This window comes from Pseudophryne corroboree, assembly GCF_028390025.1.
Source record: "Pseudophryne corroboree isolate aPseCor3 chromosome 3 unlocalized genomic scaffold, aPseCor3.hap2 SUPER_3_unloc_29, whole genome shotgun sequence".
NCBI lineage: Eukaryota > Metazoa > Chordata > Amphibia > Anura > Myobatrachidae > Pseudophryne > Pseudophryne corroboree.
In genome coordinates this window covers 135,023-157,396 of record NW_026967518.1, presented here as the reverse complement: position 1 = coordinate 157,396, position 22,374 = coordinate 135,023, and the positions used below count along the sequence as shown (strand labels likewise).

At 50.5% G+C, this 22,374-nt stretch overlaps 2 protein-coding genes across 3 annotated transcripts in view; one reads left to right on the top strand and one right to left on the bottom strand.

The window, feature by feature from the left end:
* Window positions 1–18,663, bottom strand: part of LOC134983907 (zinc finger protein 271-like) — a 72,797-nt gene extending 54,134 nt beyond the window's left edge. Inside the window, exons 1-4 of the mRNA XM_063949518.1 lie at window positions 18,323–18,663; window positions 10,669–10,747; window positions 10,453–10,550; window positions 9,175–10,294 (exon numbers count right to left, since the gene is read on the bottom strand). Coding sequence (XP_063805588.1) covers window positions 9,175–10,294; window positions 10,453–10,550; window positions 10,669–10,702 — 1,252 coding nt within the window. The 5' untranslated portion in view covers window positions 10,703–10,747; window positions 18,323–18,663. The remainder of the gene's footprint in view (window positions 1–9,174; window positions 10,295–10,452; window positions 10,551–10,668; window positions 10,748–18,322) is intronic.
* Window positions 18,664–18,834: 171 nt separating this feature from the next.
* LOC134983911 (oocyte zinc finger protein XlCOF8.4-like) overlaps window positions 18,835–22,374 on the top strand; it is a 46,215-nt gene continuing 42,675 nt past the window's right edge. For both annotated transcript variants that reach the window (XM_063949523.1, XM_063949522.1), the window contains exon 1: window positions 18,835–18,943. The gene's annotated coding sequence lies outside the window, so the exon portion shown is untranslated. The remainder of the gene's footprint in view (window positions 18,944–22,374) is intronic.

Below are 22,374 nucleotides of genomic sequence, written 5' to 3'. Positions count from 1 at the left end.
ATGTGCCTCTCCCTGACAATCTCTCATATGCCTCTCCCTCTCTCCCTGACAATCTCATGTGCCTCTTCCTGACACACTCTCATGCGCCTCCCTCTCCCTAACACACTCCGTCTTGCTCCTCTCCCTGACACTCATGTGCCTCTCCCTCTCTCCCCGACTCTCTACTCATGTGCCTCTCCCTCTCTCTGACACTGTCTTGCTCCTCTCCCTGACACTCATGTGCCTCTCCCTCTCTCTCCCTGACACTCTCATGTGCCTCTCCCTCTCCCTGACACTCTCTCATGAACCTCTCCCTCCCTGACTCTCTCTCTCATGTGCCTCTCCCTGACAATATCTCATATGCCTCTCCCTCTCTCCCTGACAATCTCATGTGCCTCTTCCTGACACACTCTCATGCGCCTCCTTCTCCCTAACACTCTCCGTCTTGCTCCTCTCCCTGACACTCATGTGCCTCTCCCTCTCTCCCTGACACTCTCCTCATGTGCCTCTCCCTCTCTCTGACACTGTCTTGCTCCTCTCCCTGACACTCATGTGCCTCTCCCCCTCTCTCTCCCTGACACTCTCATGTGCCTCTCCCTCTCCCTGACACTCTCTCTCATGAACCTCTCCCTCCCTGACTCTCTCTCATGTGCCTCTCCCTGACAATATCTCATATGCCTCTCCCTCTCTCCCTGACAATCTCATGTGCCTCTTCCTGACACTCTCATGCGCCTCCCTCTCCCTAACACACTCCGTCTTGCTCCTCTCCCTGACACTCATGTGCCTCTCCCTCTCTCCCCGACTCTCTACTCATGTGCCTCTCCCTCTCTCTGACACTGTCTTGCTCCTCTCCCTGACACTCATGTGCCTCTCCCTCTCTCTCCCTGACACTCTCATGTGCCTCTCCCTCTCCCTGACACTCTCTCATGAACCTCTCCCTCCCTGACTCTCTCTCTCATGTGCCTCTCCCTGACAATATCTCATATGCCTCTCCCTCTCTCCCTGACAATCTCATGTGCCTCTTCCTGACACACTCTCATGCGCCTCTCCCTGACACTCTCTCATGTGCCTCTCCCTCTCTCTCCCTGACATTCTCTCATGTGCCTCTCCCTCTCTCCCCAACATTCTCTCATGCGCCTCTCCCTCCCTCTCCCCAACACTCTGTCTCGCTTCACTCTCATGCGCCTCTCCCTGACACTCTCTCTCATGTGCCTCTCCCTCTCTCCCTGACTCTCTCTCTCATGTGCCTCTCCCTGACAATCTCTCATATGCCTCTCCCTCTCTCCCTGACAATCTCATGTGCCTCTTCCTGACACACTCTCATGCGCCTCCCTCTCCCTAACACACTCCGTCTTGCTCCTCTCCCTGACACTCATGTGCCTCTCCCTCTCTCCCCGACTCTCTACTCATGTGCCTCTCCCTCTCTCTGACACTGTCTTGCTCCTCTCCCTGACACTCATGTGCCTCTCCCTCTCTCTCCCTGACACTCTCATGTGCCTCTCCCTCTCCCTGACACTCTCTCATGAACCTCTCCCTCCCTGACTCTCTCTCTCATGTGCCTCTCCCTGACAATATCTCATATGCCTCTCCCTCTCTCCCTGACAATCTCATGTGCCTCTTCCTGACACACTCTCATGCGCCTCCTTCTCCCTAACACTCTCCGTCTTGCTCCTCTCCCTGACACTCATGTGCCTCTCCCTCTCTCCCTGACACTCTCCTCATGTGCCTCTCCCTCTCTCTGACACTGTCTTGCTCCTCTCCCTGACACTCATGTGCCTCTCCCCCTCTCTCTCCCTGACACTCTCATGTGCCTCTCCCTCTCCCTGACACTCTCTCTCATGAACCTCTCCCTCCCTGACTCTCTCTCATGTGCCTCTCCCTGACAATATCTCATATGCCTCTCCCTCTCTCCCTGACAATCTCATGTGCCTCTTCCTGACACACTCTCATGCGCCTCTCCCTGACACTCTCTCATGTGCCTCTCCCTCTCTCTCCCTGACATTCTCTCATGTGCCTCTCCCTCTCTCCCCAACATTCTCTCATGCGCCTCTCCCTCCCTCTCCCCAACACTCTGTCTCGCTTCACTCTCATGCGCCTCTCCCTGACACTCTCTCTCATGTGCCTCTCCCTCTCTCCCTGACTCTCTCTCTCATGTGCCTCTCCCTGACAATCTCTCATATGCCTCTCCCTCTCTCCCTGACAATCTCATGTGCCTCTTCCTGACACACTCTCATGCGCCTCCCTCTCCCTAACACACTCCGTCTTGCTCCTCTCCCTGACACTCATGTGCCTCTCCCTCTCTCCCTGACTCTCTACTCATGTGCCTCTCCCTCTCTCTGACACTGTCTTGCTCCTCTCCCTGACACTCATGTGCCTCTCCCTCTCTCTCCCTGACACTCTCATGTGCCTCTCCCTCTCCCTGACACTCTCTCATGAACCTCTCCCTCCCTGACTCTCTCTCTCATGTGCCTCTCCCTGACAATATCTCATATGCCTCTCCCTCTCTCCCTGACAATCTCATGTGCCTCTTCCTGACACACTCTCATGCGCCTCCTTCTCCCTAACACTCTCCGTCTTGCTCCTCTCCCTGACACTCATGTGCCTCTCCCTCTCTCCCTGACACTCTCCTCATGTGCCTCTCCCTCTCTCTGACACTGTCTTGCTCCTCTCCCTGACACTCATGTGCCTCTCCCCCTCTCTCTCCCTGACACTCTCATGTGCCTCTCCCTCTCCCTGACACTCTCTCTCATGAACCTCTCCCTCCCTGACTCTCTCTCATGTGCCTCTCCCTGACAATATCTCATATGCCTCTCCCTCTCTCCCTGACAATCTCATGTGCCTCTTCCTGACACTCTCATGCGCCTCCCTCTCCCTAACACACTCCGTCTTGCTCCTCTCCCTGACACTCATGTGCCTCTCCCTCTCTCCCCGACTCTCTACTCATGTGCCTCTCCCTCTCTCTGACACTGTCTTGCTCCTCTCCCTGACACTCATGTGCCTCTCCCTCTCTCTCCCTGACACTCTCATGTGCCTCTCCCTCTCCCTGACACTCTCTCATGAACCTCTCCCTCCCTGACTCTCTCTCTCATGTGCCTCTCCCTGACAATATCTCATATGCCTCTCCCTCTCTCCCTGACAATCTCATGTGCCTCTTCCCGACACACTCTCATGCGCCTCCCTCTCCCTAACACTCTCCGTCTTGCTCCTCTCCCTGACACTCATGTGCCTCTCCCTCTCTCCCTGACACTCTCCTCATGTGCCTCTCCCTCTCTCTGACACTGTCTTGCTCCTCTCCCTGACACTCATGTGCCTTTCCCTCTCCCTGACACTCTCTCTCATGTGCCTCTCCCTCTCTCCCTGACTCTCTCTCTCATGTGCCTCTCCCTGACAATCTCTCATATGCCTCTCCCTCTCTCCATGACAATCTCATGTGCCTCTTCCTGACACACTCTCATGCGCCTCCCTCTCCCTAACACTCTCCGTCTTGCTCCTCTCCCTGACACTCATGTGCCTCTCCCTCTCTCCCTGACTCTCTCATGTGCCTCTCCCTCTCTCTGACACTGTCTTGCTCCTCTCCCTGACACTCATGTGCCTCTCCCTCTCTCTCCCTGACACTCTCATGTGCCTCTCCCTCTCCCTGACACACTCTCATGTGCCTCTCCCTCTCTCTCCCTGACACTGTCTTGCTCCTCTCCCTGACTCTCAGGCGCCTCTCCCTCCCTGACACTCTCATGTGCCTCTCCCTCTCTCTCCCTGACACTGTCTTGCTCCTCTCCCTGACTCTCAGGCGCCTCTCGCTCCCTGACACTCTCATGTGCCTCTCCCTCTCTCACGCAGCTCTCCCTCCCTCTCCCTGACACTCTCATGTGCCTCTCCCTCTCTCCCTGACACTCTCATGTGCCTCTCCCTCTCTCTGACTCTCTCATGTGCCTCTCTCTCATGCAGCTCTCCCTACCTCTCCCTGACACACTCATGTGCCTCTCCCTCTCTCTTCCTGACACACACTCATGCGCCTCTTCCTGACACACTCTCTCATGCTTCTCTCCATCTCTCTCCCTGACACACACTCTCATGCTTCTCTCCATCTCTCTCCCTGACACACACTCTCATGCTCCTCTCCATCTCTCTCCCTGACATACTCTCTCATGCACCTCTCCCTCTCTCCCTGACACCCTCTTAAATGCCCCTCTTTCTCTCTCCGATGCTGTCTCTCTTCCTGACACTGTCTTTCTTACTCCCCTCTCCCTCTCTGACACACTCACTCGCTCCCCTCCCTATCTCCTGCTCCTCCCCCTCTCTCTGTAACACCCTCCAGTGATCACAAAATACGCGTTATAGCGCATTGACTCAGTTTTTAAAAATGAGCGGGTCCTCCAGGACAGGACGCGCTGATGCCTGTGTGCACCGTGTCAGCCAATAAGAATTCACTGACCTGCTCCACTTGTCTGCCCTGATACACTGACAGCAGCCAGCTGCATCAGAGCGGCCTGACCCCACTGCCTCACAGTAACAACCCACACAGCAGCTGCAGCTAGCGTATCTCCTGGGCAGCAGAATGTCTGTCTTCAGCCTTCACCCTCTCCCTGATGACAGAGACCGGCTGAGCTGTCATGCGCAGAGCCGTCTCATGAGTCCCGAAAGGAGCATCTGCCGAGCACCGGACATCGCCTCCTAGATACCAGCCGTCACCCCTCCTACACACCCAGCGCTTCAGCATCCTCTTCTTGGCTGCAGCTACGCTGACCAGGATGCCATCATTGGAGAGTACCCACACACAGCCACGGCTACTTCCTCAGCATTACTTCCCGCACTCGGCACCTGGTAAGATGTGTATAGTACTATAGGGGTGCTGTCATATACGCCCACGGTCCCCGCTGCCAGCCACACACGTGTGTAAAGGTTGTGTCTCCGGTGCCCCAGCAGCCATCTACCCTTACCCTACCCCCAGTACTTCCTGCCTCTAACCCCCTCGCCCCCCTGCACTGTCCCACCTATCCACTGTACCCAGTATCTACCCATGCTGTCTCCCTACCCCCAGCACTTCCTGCCCCTAACCCCCTCCTTGCCCCCAGTACAGCCCCAGCTATCCCCTACCCACAGTATCTACCCATGCCCCCTTTCTATCCCCAGTATCTATCCATACCCCCTCCCTACCGGTACTTCTGCCCCTAACCCCCCCCCCCTGCTCTCCAGTACTACCCCAGCTGCTATCTACCCAAGCCGCATCTCTACCCCCAGTACTGTCTGCCCCTAACCCCCTCCTTGCCACCCTGTACCACCCAAGCCATCTACTCGTGCCCCCTCTATACCCCCAATACTACCAGCCCCTAACCCCCTCCATGCCCCCACTACTGCCCTAGCTGCTATCTAGCTGTGCCTCTCTTCGACCCCCAGTACTTCCTGCCCCTAAATCCCTCCTTGCCCCCCAATACTGCCACAGCTGCTATCTACAATTAACCCCTAACTACTCCAAGCACTGCCTGCCACTAGCCACCCCAACACTGTTTCAACTGTCTGAACTTACTTTCTCCCTACCCCCAGCGCTGCCTGCCTTTACAGCCCCGCTCTGCCCCAACTTCTCCCTGCTTCACCCCAACTGCTACTTGCTTTTTACCCCTCTATCCTAAATGCCACCTGGCCCCCGCACAGTCCCAACTGCAACCTTCCCTCTCCCCTCATAAAGTGTGATGGGACCCAGAAACGGTGGAGTAGGACTCCAATTTTTTATAGTGAGGGGTCCCTAGGACCCACAATTTTTTTCGCACAGCGCGATCACTGTACCCATTGGGAGGGACTTCCGTCAAATCTATACAATTAATACAGTGCACTCAGGAATTGTGTTTTCTGGTCTATGTTAATCTGAGATTTGGCAACAGTGATCTCACCTGTAGTGCTGCTTTTCTTTTGAACGCAAGATAAAGATATTTGTGTTGTCCGGCACTCCCTCCTGGATAATATGATACTTGCTGAGGTGCCTTCTTAAGCTCCGTGGAGCTATTGTAATATAGGCAAATAAGCGGCACTCACCAGGCTTCTTAATAAAACGGTCCTTTATTGAATCCTACGTTTCGGGAATAACCCCGTCGTCAGGGACAGCATAGACATAAATACAATGTGATATGACAAACATATATACCCTCCCCCAACTGCAATCAAACAGTCTTACCTGTGACACCTGGAGGACGCCAGCCTTCAGCATCGCGGGCCATCCCGCGCGCCCATGTTTCCACCTTCTGCTCGACGGGACCCGTGACGTCATCCGGCGGCGCCCCCCGGCGCACACAGTGCACGCTGCTCGGTTGCTAAACAACACAACAACAATCAATGTTGTAATTACATTTAAAACAAATATATCACAGCAATAGTCCTTAAACGTTTATATCGTGTATAACCTTAATATTAACATCTATTCAAACACACTTTAATGCTCACCATCTAGCTAATTCTCACTGTAAACGGATCAATTAATCAGTACTGTTATAACCATATGCATTAAAGAAAGCATTGTAACCCGAGGCTTTCAGTTAACCCTCGAGGTGCTATCGTATCTAGGGCACTGATCCACCTACACTCTGTTTGCAATAATATTTTAGCCCGATTACCCCCCCGAATTCTCAAGGGGACATGGTCAATAATGATTGATCTCATGCTGGCTATACTATGTCTTGCAATGTCTGGCAACAGGCTGATCGTTACTGCCAGACTCCAATGCATGCCTAATTGCTGTCCTGTGCTGCGCCATACGCTCTTTAAATTGGCGCTGTGTTTTGCCGATATAAGCCAACCCGCAAGGGCAGGTTAGCATATATACGACAAAAGTGGTACTGCATGTTACTGGATATTTTATCTCAAACCGCTTTCCTGTATGGGGATGACAAAATGTATTGCCCACTGATAGGGCTCTGCAGGTGACACATCCCAGACATCTGTAGCAGCCGTTCTTTCTGCTTTCTTTAATGCATATGGTTATAACAGCACTCATTAATTGATCCGTTTACATTGAGAATTAGCTAGATGGTGAGCATTAAAGTGTGTTTGAATAGATGTTAATATTAAGGTTATACACGATATAAACGTTTAAGGACTATTGCTGTGATATATTTGTTTTAAATGTAACATTGATTGTTGTTGTGTTGTTTAGCAACCGAGCAGCGTGCACTGTGTGCGCCGGGGGGCGCCGCCGGATGACGTCACGGGTCCCGTCGAGCAGAAGGTGGAAACATGGGCGCGCGGGATGGCCCGCGATGCTGAAGGCTGGCGTCCTCCAGGTGTCACAGGAAAAACTTTTAGATTACAGTTGGGGGAGGGTATATATGTTTGTCATATCACATTGTATTTATGTCTATGCTGTCCCTGACGACGGGGTTATTCCCGAAACGTAGGATTCAATAAAGGACCGTTTTATTAATCTATAAGAAGCCTGGTGAGTGCCGCTTATTTGCCTATATTATATATATATATATATATATATATATATATATATATATATATATATATAAAGTACAAAGCCACGGGACGTGCACATGCATGTAGATGGTGACACTAAAACTACTGGATGATCATTGTGAATGTCTGAGGTATTGATACAATGCAAATTTGTTGTTTCTATTTCAGATGGAACCATGGGTCGTGCACGTGATGCGACTGGCAAAAGGGAGCCTTTGGTTTTGGCCGACACCGGCATTTGTTTGTTGGTGATCTCTTGTAGACAGTGAGCAGTATCCATCTACAGTGGAAGAAGCATGGACACCAAGAATCTCAGCGGCGGAATAGTGGCCGAAAGTAGATTATGACAAATCGGGACCATGGGCATTTGGCGCGCCTAGCAACCACCAATCATTCCAAACGTATCAGGAACTGCACCAACAGTACAATGCCGGACCCAGCCAAGCAGTCCCACAGTCCCAGATCTGGTGAATTGGAGGGCCACGTGAGATGTGGTGGCACGTCAGACTGGTGCTCTGAAAACCAATCCAAGCCTTTCAGCCACCTTTTCACCGCTGAGAGCAAACCTAAAGTTTAACACTAATGTGATAGCTGTTTTTATGGTACAGGTTGAGAATCCCTTATCCAAAATTGAAAATCACACATTTTTGGTTCCCCTACTGAGATAATGACACATATATATATATGTATATTATTTGATATATCTATATATACACATAAATAATATATATGTAATTATCTCAGATGGGGAACCAAAAATGTGGGATTTTGAATTTTGGATGAGGGATACTCAACCTGTAATTATTTTGAGCAACAGCGTAGGACCTGCAGTATAGGAGGTTCCCTTGACGGGGGCTGTAGGCTTAAATGCACTGAGCAATACATGAACTAAAACTCCACTGTTTATTATTGTTAGTTAATATAGTGAGTGCAAGACACATTTATGTATGTAGTAAGGCTACTGGGAGACCTTAGATTGAGCAATATTGGATCTGGCCATTACATTCCCTAAAGTCATAACCTCAGAACTGCACAGAGCAGGAACTATTATTCACAAGTAATTAGGAATGTGTTCATCATGAACAAGACTACAATTACCGTCTGAAGGTTACACAATTATTTCAGGTCTACACAACTGATATTTAAGGATAAAGCCTTTAACAGAAAACACCCATGAAGAAGTCACTATTGATGAAACGCGTTGGGTTACACACAATTTGGATTTAGAGTGAATTGGAGTGGATAAGAACAAGCCCGCCCATGCAAGGGTGACAACAAGTGCAAAACGCTTGTCTTATGATTATACAGATATGTACTTGTGATAAGCTTTTAATCAGTTTTACTTGAAGTTCTAGATTCAAATTTTATTTTATTTCTGAATCTTATACGAATTGTATTTGGTGATCTCAGGTCTACTGTATAGCAGGAAATATTTCATACCTGCATCATGTAACAAAATGCATATAAATTAGGCACTCCACAAAAAACATTACTAATTATATTATATACATACATATATACAAATGTATATATAATCACTAATAATAAACGTCTGCTTGTTACTTTTAATAACATTATAGCGTTGTGTGTAATAACTATCTACATGTGATATTTGTCATGGATAGCCTTGTGTTATAAACACCCAACTGAGAACAGGGCTGATGGCGGAGGAGGGTGTAGGATAAGAGATTGCTGTAGTGACTGAGCAATGAGAATAGGTTACTTCTGTAATAAGTGTTTATTACTCACCTGTGCTGATATCTGTAGGGATCTCCTCCTCCTTACACTGCTGATCACCCCTCACATACGTCTCTTCTTCTCCCTCTATATCTTCTGCCTTTATATCAGTCACATACGTCTCATCTTCTCCCTCTATATCTTCTGCCTTTATATCAGTCACATACGTCTCTTCTTCTCCCTCTATATCTTCTGCCTTCATATCAGTCACATACGTCTCTTCTTCTCCCTCTGTATCTTCTGCCTTCATATCAGTCACATACGTCTCTTCTTCTCCCTCTATATCTTCTGCCTTTATATCAGTCACATACGTCTCTTCTTCTCCCTCTATATATTCTGCCTTTATATCAGTCACATATGTCTCTTCTTCTCTCTCTATAACTTCTGCCTTTATATCAGTCACATACATCTCTTCTTCTCCCTCTATATATTCTACCTTTATATCAGTCACATATGTCTCTTCTTCTTCCTCTATATCTTCTGCCTTTATATCAGTCACGTACGTCGCTTCTTCTCCCTCTATATCTTCTGCCTTTATATCAGTCACATACGTCTCTTCATCTCCCTCTATATCTTCTGCCTTTATATCAGTCACATACGTCTCTTCTTCTCCCTCTATATCTTCTGCCTTTATATCAGTCACATACGTCTCTTCTTCTTCCTCTATATCTTCTGCCTTTATATCAGTCACATACGTCTCTTCTTTTCCCTCTATATCTTCTGCCTTTATATCAGTCACATACATCTCTTCTTCTCCTTCTGTATCTTCTGCCTTTATATCAGTCACATACGTCTCTTCTTTTCCCTCTATATCTTCTGCCTTTATATCAGTCACACACGTCTCTTCTTCTCCCTCTACATCTTCTGCCTTTATATCAGTCACATACGTCTCTTCTTCTCCCTCTATATCTTCTGCCTTTATAACAGTCACATACGTCTCTTCTTCTCCCTCTATATCTTCTGCCTTTATATCAGTCACATATGTCTCTTCTTCTCCATCTATACCTTCTGCCTTTATATCAGTCACATACGTCTCTTCTTCTTCCTCTATATCTTCTGCCTTTATATCAGTAACATACGTCTCTTCTTCTCCCCCTGTATCTTCTGTTTTAATATCAGACAGACGTTCTACCTAAAAAACAAACAAACACTATAATAACATTTGCATAGAGTCAAATTAAACTGAGGTGGAACAGTATAATATCAGTGTATAATACACACACAGCTTCTCTACAGATCATATAGTGACAGTCACTTTGGTATATTGGTGAGACCCTAAATCCCACCTACCTGATCCTCCTGTGGGATCCTGTGATTCTCCTCTGTACAATCCTGGGAATACAGAGGACGGAGACATCTCTCTGGGGTATCTCTGTTACTGGGTCCATCTGTAGGAGACACACAGGGACTGAGTACAGTGTATATATGTGATTATGAGATGATATGTGTATATAGGGGGCCCCATACCTGCTCTCCCCTGTACAATACATGACAGTCTCCTCTTACCCAGTGATGTGAGGGGCCGGTGATTCTCCATCATCACGTCCTTGTACAGACCCCTGTGTTCCTTGATATACTCCCCCTCCTGCATGGAGACATAGACAGTGACATCCTGACACCTTATAGGAACCTGACACACACAGTTATACAGTCATCACCCAGACACATCCCCTGGTGTTACTGTATAATGCCCCATTCCCAGCAGTCACCTCTCCAGTCATCACCCAGACACATTCCCTGGTGTTACTGTATAATGCCCCATTCCCAGCAGTCACCTCTCCAGTCATCACCAAGACACATCCCCTGGTGTTACTGTATAATGTCCCATTCCCAGCAGTCACCTCTTTAGTCATAACCCAGACACATCCCCTGGTGTTACTGTATAATGCCCCATTCCCACCAGTCACCTCTCCAGTCATCACCATGACACGTCCCCTGGTGTTACTGTATAATGCCCCATTCAGACACATCCCCTGGTGTTACTGTATAATGCCCCATTCCAAGAAGTCACCTCTCCAGTCATCACCCAGACACATCCCCCGGTGTTACTGTATAATGCCCAATTCCCAGCAGTCACCTGGCCAGTCATCACCCAGACACATCCCCTGGTGTTACTGTATAATTCCCCATTCCCAGCAGTCACCTCTCCAGTCATCATCCAGACACATCCCCTGGTGTTACTGTATAATGCCCCATTCCCAGCAGTCACCTGTCCAGTCATCACCCAGACACATCCCCTAGTGTTACTGTATAATGTCCCATTCCCAGCAGTCACCTCTCCAGTCATCACCCAGACACGTCTCCCGGTTTTACTGTATAATGTCCCATTCCCAGCAGTCACCTCTCCAGTCATCACCCAGACACGTCCCCCGGTGTTACTGTATAATGTCCCATTCCCAGCAGTCACCTCTCCAGTCATCACCCAGACATGTCTCCCGGTGTTATTGTATAATGCCCCATTTCCAGCAGTCACCTCTCCAGTTATCACCCAGACACATCCCCCGGTGTTACTGTATAATGTCCTATTCCCAGCAGTCACCTCTCCAGTCATCACCCAGACACATCCCCTGGTGTTACTGTTTAATGTCCCATTCCCAGCAGTCACCTCTCCAGCCATCACCCAGACACATCCCCTGGTGTTACTGTATAATGCCCCATTCCCAGCAGTCACCTCTCCAGTCATCACCCAGACACGTCCCCTGGTGGTACTGTATAATGCCCCATTCCCAGCAATCACCTCTCCAGTCATCACCCAGACTCGTCCCCTGGTGTTACTGTATAATGTCCCATTCCCAGCAGTCACCTCTCCAGTCATCACCAGACACATCCCCTGGTGTTACTGTATAATGTCCCATTCCCAGCAGTCACCTCTCCAGTCATCACCCAGACACATCCCCTGGTGTTACTGTATAATGCCCCGTTCCCAGCAGTCACCTCTCCAGTCATCACCAGACACATCCCCTGGTGTTACTGTATAATGTCCCACTCCCAGCAGTCACCTCACCAGTCATCACCCAGACACGTCCCCTGGTGTTACTGTGTAATGCCCCATTCCCAGCAGTCATCTCTCCAGTCATCACCCAGACACATCCCCCGATGTTACTGTATAATGCCCCATTCCCAGCAGTCACCTCTCCAGTCATCACCCAGACACATCCCCTGGTGTTACTGTATAATGTCCAATTCCCAGCAGTCACCTCTCCAGTCATCACCCAGACACATCCCCTGGTGTTACTGTATAATGTCAAGGGGTCAGCTTGCTGGGGGTCGCTTGCGTGGAATTTAATAAGTGTGGAATTAAGGAGTGTGTTATCCGTACAGTTAAAAAAACAGTTGAACAAACACTGAGCACCATCAAGGAAAGGTAACTTACTTAAACAACTTATTCCTACACCACGTAACCCAACATTATCTCACAAACGACCACAGCATGTTCATCAAACTACTGTTTCTTATTTCAATTCATGGAATTATCACCAAATTTAACACATTCTATACTCACCCTAAAACTCACCCCTCTGTGCACATTACAGCTTCTATTCTCCACCCCCCTCTTCTAAATACTCACGAGCTTTATACTTACTTCTCTGCAAGTACTTTGACAACCGCAATTGGTCACCAGAATAAACACTCGCAAACATCCACCAATATTTATCTCACTCTTCTGCTTTTATTAGCTGGTGCTATATCACCAAATCCAGGCCCCAACTACCTGTCCCTCTCACACTCAGCTATCTCAAAACAAAATAGAAATCCATCTAATCTCATAAATATCACGTGTCTCCCATCCCCCTCCAAGTCACTAAAATGTGGCTTATGGAATGCACGCTCTGTTTGCAACAAATTAACATCCATCCATGACCTCTTTATCTCTCACAACTTTAATCTGCTGGCTATAACAGAAACATGGCTCACACAATCAGACTCGGCCTCCCATGCAGCACTGTCACACAGTGGTTTCCACTTCACACACACACCCAGGCCTGGTAATTGTAAAAGTGGTGGGGTTGGAATCTTACTGTTCCAATTTTTCACATACACTGTTCTACCGCAAGTTCCATCACTCGCATTCACATCATTTGAAGTTCACTCTACCAGAATTTTCACCTCTTCTCTCTGCATTTTGCAGCTATCTATCGCCCTCCTGGGCAACTCGAACAACAATTTCTAGAAGATTTTTCTGCCTGGCTTCTACGCATCTTATCCTCTGACATCTCCACCATCATTATGGGCGATTTCAATATAGCTCTTGACAGTCCACAATCTGTTCATGCCTCCAAACTCCTCTCTCTAACCTCCTCTCTTGGCCTGACCAAATAGTCTGACTCCTCTACTCATCAGAAGGGCCACTGCTTTGATCTTGTGTTCACCAGGCTCTGCTCAGTTTCTGAATTCATTAACATTTACCACACCTGACACTATTGTATCCCACCTGCACAAGACCCTAGAGAGGCTCCAGCTACCCATTACACTCTTGATGAAGTGGCTCCAGCTACCCATTACACTCTACATAGGCTTAGATGCCAACCATGGAACTCTAAATCAATAAGACACCTACAAAAACTGTCACGTAAACTAGAACGTCAGTGGCGTAAATCTCAGAATCCTCAGATATAAGACCACCTACCACTCCTATCATCAGGCCCTGGACACTGTCAAACATACTTCCAATCTCTCATCTCTTCTCATGCCACCAACCCCAAGCAACTTTTTAATACATTTAAATCACTTCTTTACCCTCCCTCACCTCCCCCACTAGCTACTATCAGTGCCTACAACAGCACAAACCAGTCCAGGTGGTTACTCCATATACCGGCCCTGTTTGAACATTACCGATCAATCCATCTCAAGCCCTGCATGGGAGTCAGGAAGCTAATCCCCCTGCAGCTTATATCATCCACCACGGGACTCTCACCATACGACCTTATACAGCGGCCTTATCGATCTCGCCGTAACAGCGGTTCACATGCCGACAATACCAACAGCGCCCATATCCCAGGGCCAATCAGCCCAATGATAAAGCTGTAGCGGCAGCACAAATAAGGTACGAGTCACCTCAAGTCCCGTATAAGAGACGGGAATCCAAACTGCCGCCAGTCTGAAAAATTGACTATGGTTTATATATCCACCACGGGATCTTCACTATTTAGCGGCAATTCCATCCCCGCTGTGGACACGGTCCACACGCCGCTTCTATCAACAGTGTTACCATCTTGGGACCGTTACCATACAATACAGCTATAGTGGAAGAGGCGATGTAATCCTGGAGGAGAATATACATCAAGCGCATAACGGATTTTCCACCAATGGACTTGACGGTTCTCTTCTCCTCAGTTCCGCGCCGGCACCCACCTGGGCTTGGCATATAAACGTTTTTTTTATCTTCCAGCAGTTGTTTTTAAGCCACAACCAATATTTTCTTTCCGGGGATGCCCGGTTGGATATATTGGTCATATTACCACTGAACAATTACATTAATATATGTTTTTGGTTTCTAGCTGCTTTTTATATGACTCTGTAAGTACTGTTAATTAATTATACAAGTGTTATGAAATTGCTACACAATTGTACAAGAATAGTTAATATTTAATAGCAATATATACAGATACAAAAGTATTTGTTATTTATAATAAAGTAATTTTAATAACTATTGGGACTCCATGGCTGTTATCTTGTTGGGTACAGTGTTTTGATATATGAGCGCCCCTATTATATTTCTTTCATCTAGTTATTCCTGATAGGAGCAATACACAACTCTTATATATTGGTGAACGTATACCAAGCATTGTCCCCACCATTGAATTTTTTTAAAATATTTTTTCTGATTTTATTTAATTGATGCAGGCGCTGCAAATAATAGTGTTTTGTGTATCAGTGCACAAGAACTTGCCTCCTACTTCAAGGATAAAATTGATAAAATCCGAGATGAAATGGTATGCTCTTCCTCAGCCAGTGACCTGCTCAATTCCCTACCTGAACCCTCTGGCACATTCTCTTCATTTGATCCCACAAGTGAAGATGAAGTATCAACACTCTTTCTATCCTCCTACTCCACTACCTCTCCTCTTGATCCTATACCCTCACAGGTCAGTAAAACTTTGTCTCCTGTGCTTATTCCAACCTTAACTAAAATCTGTAATCTCTCTCTCTACTGGTATCTTTCCTTCTCTGTTTAAGCATGCAGTGATTACTCCCATTCTAATAAAACACAACTCTGACCCAAACACACTCTCTAACTACCGTCCCATTTCTCAGCTACTAGATCCCTTCAAGCTACTTGAGAGACTTGCCTACACTCGCCTTACACACTTTCTTAACTCCCACAATTTATTGGACCCACTTCAGTCAGGATTTCATGCCCAACACTCCACAGAGATGGCACTGACCAAAGTAGTGAATGATCTAGTCACTGCTAGATCTAAAGGCCATTACACACTACTCATTCTTCTAGATCCCTGTGCTGCTTATGACACTGTTACCACTGTCTTCTCATACAAACACTACAATCCCTAGGTCTTCAGGACACAGCCCTCTCCTGGTTCTCATCCTACCTATCTAATCGCTCTTTCAGTGTTCACTTCTCTGATTCTATTTCTTCTCTACCTATATCAGTTGGAGTACCGCAAGTCTCAGTCTTGGGTCCTCTGTTGTTCTCAGTCTATACCTCATCTCATTGCTGGGTGATCATATCATACAACCCATTAAGAAACTGGCAAGCTGGTGGACCATTATGCAACAGGTAGTATATATCCTTGTGTATCAATGCCTATTCCCCCATAGATTGTAAGCATGCAAGCAGGGCCTTCCTACCTCTATGTCTGTCTGTTTTGACCCTGTTTCGTTCTATTACTGCTGTTCTAATTGTAAAGCGCAACAGAATATGCTGCGCTATATAAGAAACTGCTAATAAATACAACACAGGCCGCTCCCCCTGTATACTATGACAGCACAGGAAGCTACCCCTGTATATTATGACAACACAGGCCGCAGCCCCTGTATACTATGACAGCACAGGATGCTACCCCTGTATATTATAACAACACAGGCCGCTGCCCCTGTATATTATGACAGCACATGCTGCTCCCCCTGTATACTATGACAGCACAGGCCGCTCCCCCTGTATATTATGACAACACAGGCCGCTCCCGCTGTATACTATGACAGCACAGGCCGCTCCCCCTGTATATTATGACAACACAGACCACGCCTTCTGTATAGAAAGAAAATACATTCCGCCCACCCTATATAATAATAGTAACAAGACACCACAGGTCCCTCCACTTGTATATTACGACAACACAGGCCACTTCCCCTGTATACTATGACAGTACAGGATGCTACCCCTGTAATATGACAACACAGGCCACTCCTTCTGTATAGAAAGACAATACATGTCGCTCACCCTATATAATAAAAGTAACAAGACACCACAGTCCACTTACCCTGTATAAAAGGGCAACACACCCCCTGTGTAGTAGGATGTCATAATCCACTACCCCTGTATAGGAGGATGCCCCAGTTCGCTCCCCCTGTACAGTAGGACAACACATGCCACTCCCCTGTATTTTAATACAGCTCCCCTGAATATTAATACAACATATGCCGCTCAACCTGTATAGTACAATGCCACAGGACACAACACCTGTAATGTCCCGTTTATAGAATTACAGTAACAGCGGGGTCTAAGCCACCTGTATTACGGTAACGGCGGGATGTGCGCCACCTGTATTACGGTAACGGTGGGGTCTGCGCCACCTGTATTACGGTAACGGCGGGGTCTGCTCCACCTGTATTACGGTAACGGCGGGGTCTGCGCCACCTGTACTACGGTAACGGCGGGGTCTGCGCCACCTGTATTACGGTAACGGCGGGGTCTGCGCCACCTGTACTACGGTAACGGCGGGGTCTGCGCCACCTGTATTACGGTAACGGCGGGTTCTGCACCACCTGTATTACGGTAACGGCAGGGTCTGCGCCACCTGTATTACGGTAACGGCGGGGTCTGCGCCACCTGTATTACGGTAACGGCAGGGTCTGCGCCACCTGTATTACGGTAACGGCGGGGTCTGCGCCACCTGTATTACGGTAATGGCGGGGTCTGCGTCACCTGTATTACGGTACACTGTAATGGCGGGGTCTGCGTCACCTGTATTACGGTACACTGTAACGGCGGGGTCTGCGTCACCTGTATTACGGTAACGGTGGGGTCTGCGACACCTGTATTACGGTAACGGCGGGGTCTGCGCCACCTGTATTACGGTAACGGCGGGGTCTGCGCCACCTGTATTACGGTAACGGCGGGGTCTGCGCCACCTGTATTACGGTAACGGCGGGGTCTGCGCCACCTGTATTACGGTAACGGCGGGGTCTGCGCCACCTGTATTACGGTAACGGCGGGTTCTGCGCCACCTGTATTACGGTAACGGCAGGGTCTGCGCCACCTGTATTACGGTAACGGCGGGGTCTGCGCCACCTGTATTACGGTAACGGCGGGTTCTGCACCACCTGTATTACGGTAACGGCAGGGTCTGCGCAACCTGTATTACGGTAACGGCGGGGTCTGCGCCACCTGTATTACGGTAACCGCGGGGTCTGCGTCACCTGTATTACGGTAACGGCGGGGTCTGCGCCACCTGTATTACGGTAACGGCGGGGTCTGCGCCACCTGTATTACGGTAACCGCGGGGTCTGCGTCACCTGTATTACGGTAACGGCGGGGTCTGCACCACCTGTATTACGGTAACGGCGGGGTCTGCACCACCTGTATTACGGTAACGGCGGGGTCTGCGCCACCTGTATTACGGTAACCGCGGGGTCTGCGTCACCTGTATTACGGTAACGGCGGGGTCTGCACCACCTGTATTACGGTAACGGCGGGGTCTGCGCCACCTGTATTACGGTAACGGTGGGGTCCGCGCTACTTGTATTACGGTAACGGCGGGGTCTGCGCCACCTGTATTACGGTAACGGCGGGGTCTGCGCCACCTGTATTACGGTAATAGGACACTATAGTGTCAGCCACCTGTACAGGGATAATGCAGCACCAGAGGCTGCTCCAGCTGCACTATAACAAGGCACCAGAGGCTGCTCCCCCTGTAGTACAGAACCTGACACCAGAGCTGCTCAGCCTATAGAATAATAATAATAATAATATCATTACCTGCTGCCAGACACAGCAATGGCTGCTCTCTGCTCCTGCTGCCTTGTGTGGGAATGAGTCTGAGCTCTGATAATGACGTAACAGGGAGCCGGACACAGAGAGTAGGCGGGGCTAATGATGGCTGAGTGACAGGAATCTGCGTGCTGTGGGCGGAACTGGAGCTAGTTGAGTGACGGGGCATTGCGGCCTATGAGAGGGAGAGAGGGCGGGGCTGGATGTAACTGTGACTGGAAGCTGCGATTTATGAGCAGGAGAGTGGGCGCGGCCGCGGCCAATGGACAGGAGAGTGATAGAATACGGCGGCCAATGGGCGGAAGAGTGGGCGGGCAGGGAGAGGTTGTTGTGTGACGAGACGCTGCATCCAATGAGCAATGAGTGGGCGGGGCTGGAGGTAAATGAGTGACAGAGCATTGCGGCCTATGAGAGGGAGAGAGGGCGGGGCTGGGTGTAGCAGTGACTGGAGGCTGCGGCCTATAAGCAGTGAGTGGGCGGGGCTGCTCCTATTTGCTGAGTTACCGTGGTAGTCACTACCCATAATCCCATGCGTTATGCTGATCCCACGGAAATTCCTCCCCGCCCACTTCCGGTACATAGGGTGTGAGCTGCCGCCTTATCCTCCAGGTAATGTCTCCTCATCCCACCTGTCTCCTGCCCCCAACCTCTCCTAATACCCCTCTCCTGCCCCCACCTCTCCTAATACCCCCTCTCCTGCCCCAACCTCTCCTAATTCCCCCTCTCCTGCCCCCATCCTCTCCTAATACCCCCTCTCCTGCCCCAACCTCTCCTAATACCCCCTCTCCTGCCCCCATCCTCTCCTAATACCCCCTATTGCCCCCATCCTCTCCTAATACCCCCTATCCTGCCCCCAACCTCTCCTAATACCCCCACTCCTACCCCCAACCTCTCCTAATACCCCCTCTCCTGCCCCCACCTCTCCTAATACCCCCTATCCTGCCCCAACCTCTCCTACTACCCCCTCTCCTGCCCCCATCCTCTCCTAATACCCCCTCTCCTGCCCCCATCCTCTCCTAAAACCCCCTCTCCTGCCCCCACCTCTCCTAATACCCCCTATCCTGCCCCCACCTCTCCTAATACCCCCTATCCTGCCCCCACCTCTCCTACTACCCCCTCTCCTGCCCCCATCCTCTCCTAATACCCCCTCTCCTGCCCCATCCTCTCCTAATACCCCCTATCCTGCCCCAACCTCTCCTAATACCCCCTATCCTGCCCCAACCTCTCCTAATACCCCCTCTCCTGCCCCTTCCTCTCCTAATACCCCCTCTCCTGCCCCAACCTCTCCTACTACCCCCTCTCCTGCCCCCATCCTCTCCTAATACCCCCTCTCCTGCCCCATCCTCTCCTAATACCCCCTATCCTGCCCCAACCTCTCCTAATACCCCCTATCCTGCCCCATCCTCTCCTAATACCCCCTATCCTGCCCCATCCTCTCCTAATACCCCCTATCCTGCCCCATCCTCTCCTAATACCCCCTCTCCTGCCCCATCCTCTCCTAATACCCCTCTCTTGCCCCCAACCTCTTCTAATACCCCCCTCTCCTGCCCCCATCCTCTTCTAATACCCCCCTCTCCTGCCCCCATCCTCTCCTAATACCCCCTATCCTGCCCCCAACCTCTCCTAATACCCCCTCTCCTGCCCCCAACCTCTCCTAATACCCCCTATCCTGCCCCAACCTCTACTACTACCCCCTCTCCTGCCCCCATCCTCTCCTAATACCCCCTATCCTGCCCCAACCTCTACTACTACCCCCTCTCCTGCCCCCATCCTCTCCTAATACCCCCTCTCCTGCCCCCATCCTCTCCTAATATCCCCTCTCCTGCCCCATCCTCTCCTAATACCCCCTATCCTGCCCCATCCTCACCTAATACCCCCTATCCTGCCCCATCCTCACCTAATACCCCCTATCCTGCCCCAACCTCACCTAATACCCCCTATCCTGCCCCAACCTCTCCTAATACCCCCTATCCTGCCCCCAACCTCTCCTAATACCCCTCTCCTGCCCCAACCTCTCCTAATACCCCCTCTCCTGCCCCAACCTCTCCTAATACCCCCTCTCCTGCCCCAACCTCTCCTAATACCCCCTCTCCTGCCCCAACCTCTCCTAATACCCCCTCTCCTGCCCCAACCTCTCCTAATACCCCCTCTCCTGCCCCAACCTCTCCTAATACCCCCTCTCCTGCCCCATCCTCTCCTAATACCCCCTCTCCTGCCCCATCCTCTCCTAATACCCCCTCTCCTGCCCCATCCTCTCCTAATACCCCCTCTCCTGCCCCATCCTCTCCTAATACCCCCTCTCCTGCCCCATCCTCTCCTAATACCCCCTCTCCTGCCCCATCCTCTCCTAATACCCCCTCTCCTGCCCCATCCTCTCCTAATACCCCCTCTCCTGCCCCATCCTCTCCTAATACCCCCTCTCCTGCCCCATCCTCTCCTAATACCCCCTCTCCTGCCCCAACTTCTCCTAATACCCCCTATCCTCTCCTAATGCCCCCAACCTCTCCTAATACCCCCTCTCCTGCCCCATCCTCTCCTAATACCCCCTATCGTTCCCCCAACCTCTCCTAATGACCCTGTCCTGCCCCATCCTCTCCTAATGCCCCCTCTCCTGCCCGCAACCTCTCCTAATACCCCCTCTCCTGCCCCATCCTCTCCTAATACCCCCTATCGTTCCCCCAACCTCTCCTAATGCCCCTCTCCTGCCCCATCCTCTCCTAATACCCCCTCTCCTGCCCCCAACCCCTCCTAATACCCCTATCCTGCCCCATCCTCTCCTAATGCCCCTCTCCTGCCCCATCCTCTCCTAATGCCCCCTCTCCTGCCCCCAACCCCTCCTAATACCCCTTCTCCAGCCTCAACCTCTCTTAATACCCCTTCTCCAGCCTCAACCTCTCTTAATACCCCTCTCCTGCCCCCATCCTCTCTTAATACCCTCTCTCCTGCCCCAACCTCTCTTAATACCCTCTCTCCTGCCCCAACCTCTCTTAATACCCCCTATCCTGCTCCAACCTCTCCTAATAACTCCTATCCTGCCCCATCCTCTCCTAATGCCCCCTCTCCTGCCCCCAACCTCTCCTAACACCCCCTCTCCAGCCCCCAATTTCTCCTAATGCCCCCTCTCCTGCCCCAACCTCTCCTAATACCCCCTCTCCTGCCTCCTACCTCTCCTAATACCCCCTCTCCTGCCCCCAACCTCTCCTAATACCCCCTCTCCTGCCCCCACCTCTCCTAATACCCCCTCTCCTGCCCCCACCTCTCCTAATACCCCCTCTCCTGCCCCAACCTCTTCTAATACCCCCTATCCTGCCCCCATCCTCTCCTAATACCCCCTCTCCTGTCCCCACCTCTCCTAATACCCCCTCTCCTGCCCCCATCCTCTCCTAATACCCCTCTCCTGCCCCCAACCTCTCCTAATACCCCCTCTCCTGCCCCAACCTCTCCTAATACCCCCTCTCCTGCCCCCAACCTCTCCTAATACCCCCTCTCCTGCCCCCACCTCTCCTAATACCCCCTCTCCTGCCCCCACCTCTCCTAATACCCCCTCTCCTGCCCCCACCTCTCCTAATACCCCCTCTCCTGCCCCCATCCTCTCCTAATACCCCCTCTCCTGCCCCCATCCTCTCCTAATACCCCCTATTCTGCCCCCATCCTCTCCTAATACCCCCTATCCTCTCCTAATGCCCCCAACCTCTCCTAATACCCCCTCTCCTGCCCCATCCTCTCCTAATACCCCCTATCGTTCCCCCAACCTCTCCTAATGACCCTGTCCTGCCCCATCCTCTCCTAATGCCCCCTCCTGCCCGCAACCTCTCCTAATGCCCCCTCTCCTGCCCGCAACCTCTCCTAATACCACCTCTCCTGCCCCATCCTCTCCTAATACCACCTCTCCTGCCCCATCCTCTCCTAATACCCCTATCCTGCCTCCTACCTCTCCTAATACCCCCTCTCCTACCCCATCCTCTCCTAATACCCCATTTCCTGCCCGAAACTCTCCTAATATCCCCTCTACAGCCCCGATCCTCTCCTAATACCACCTC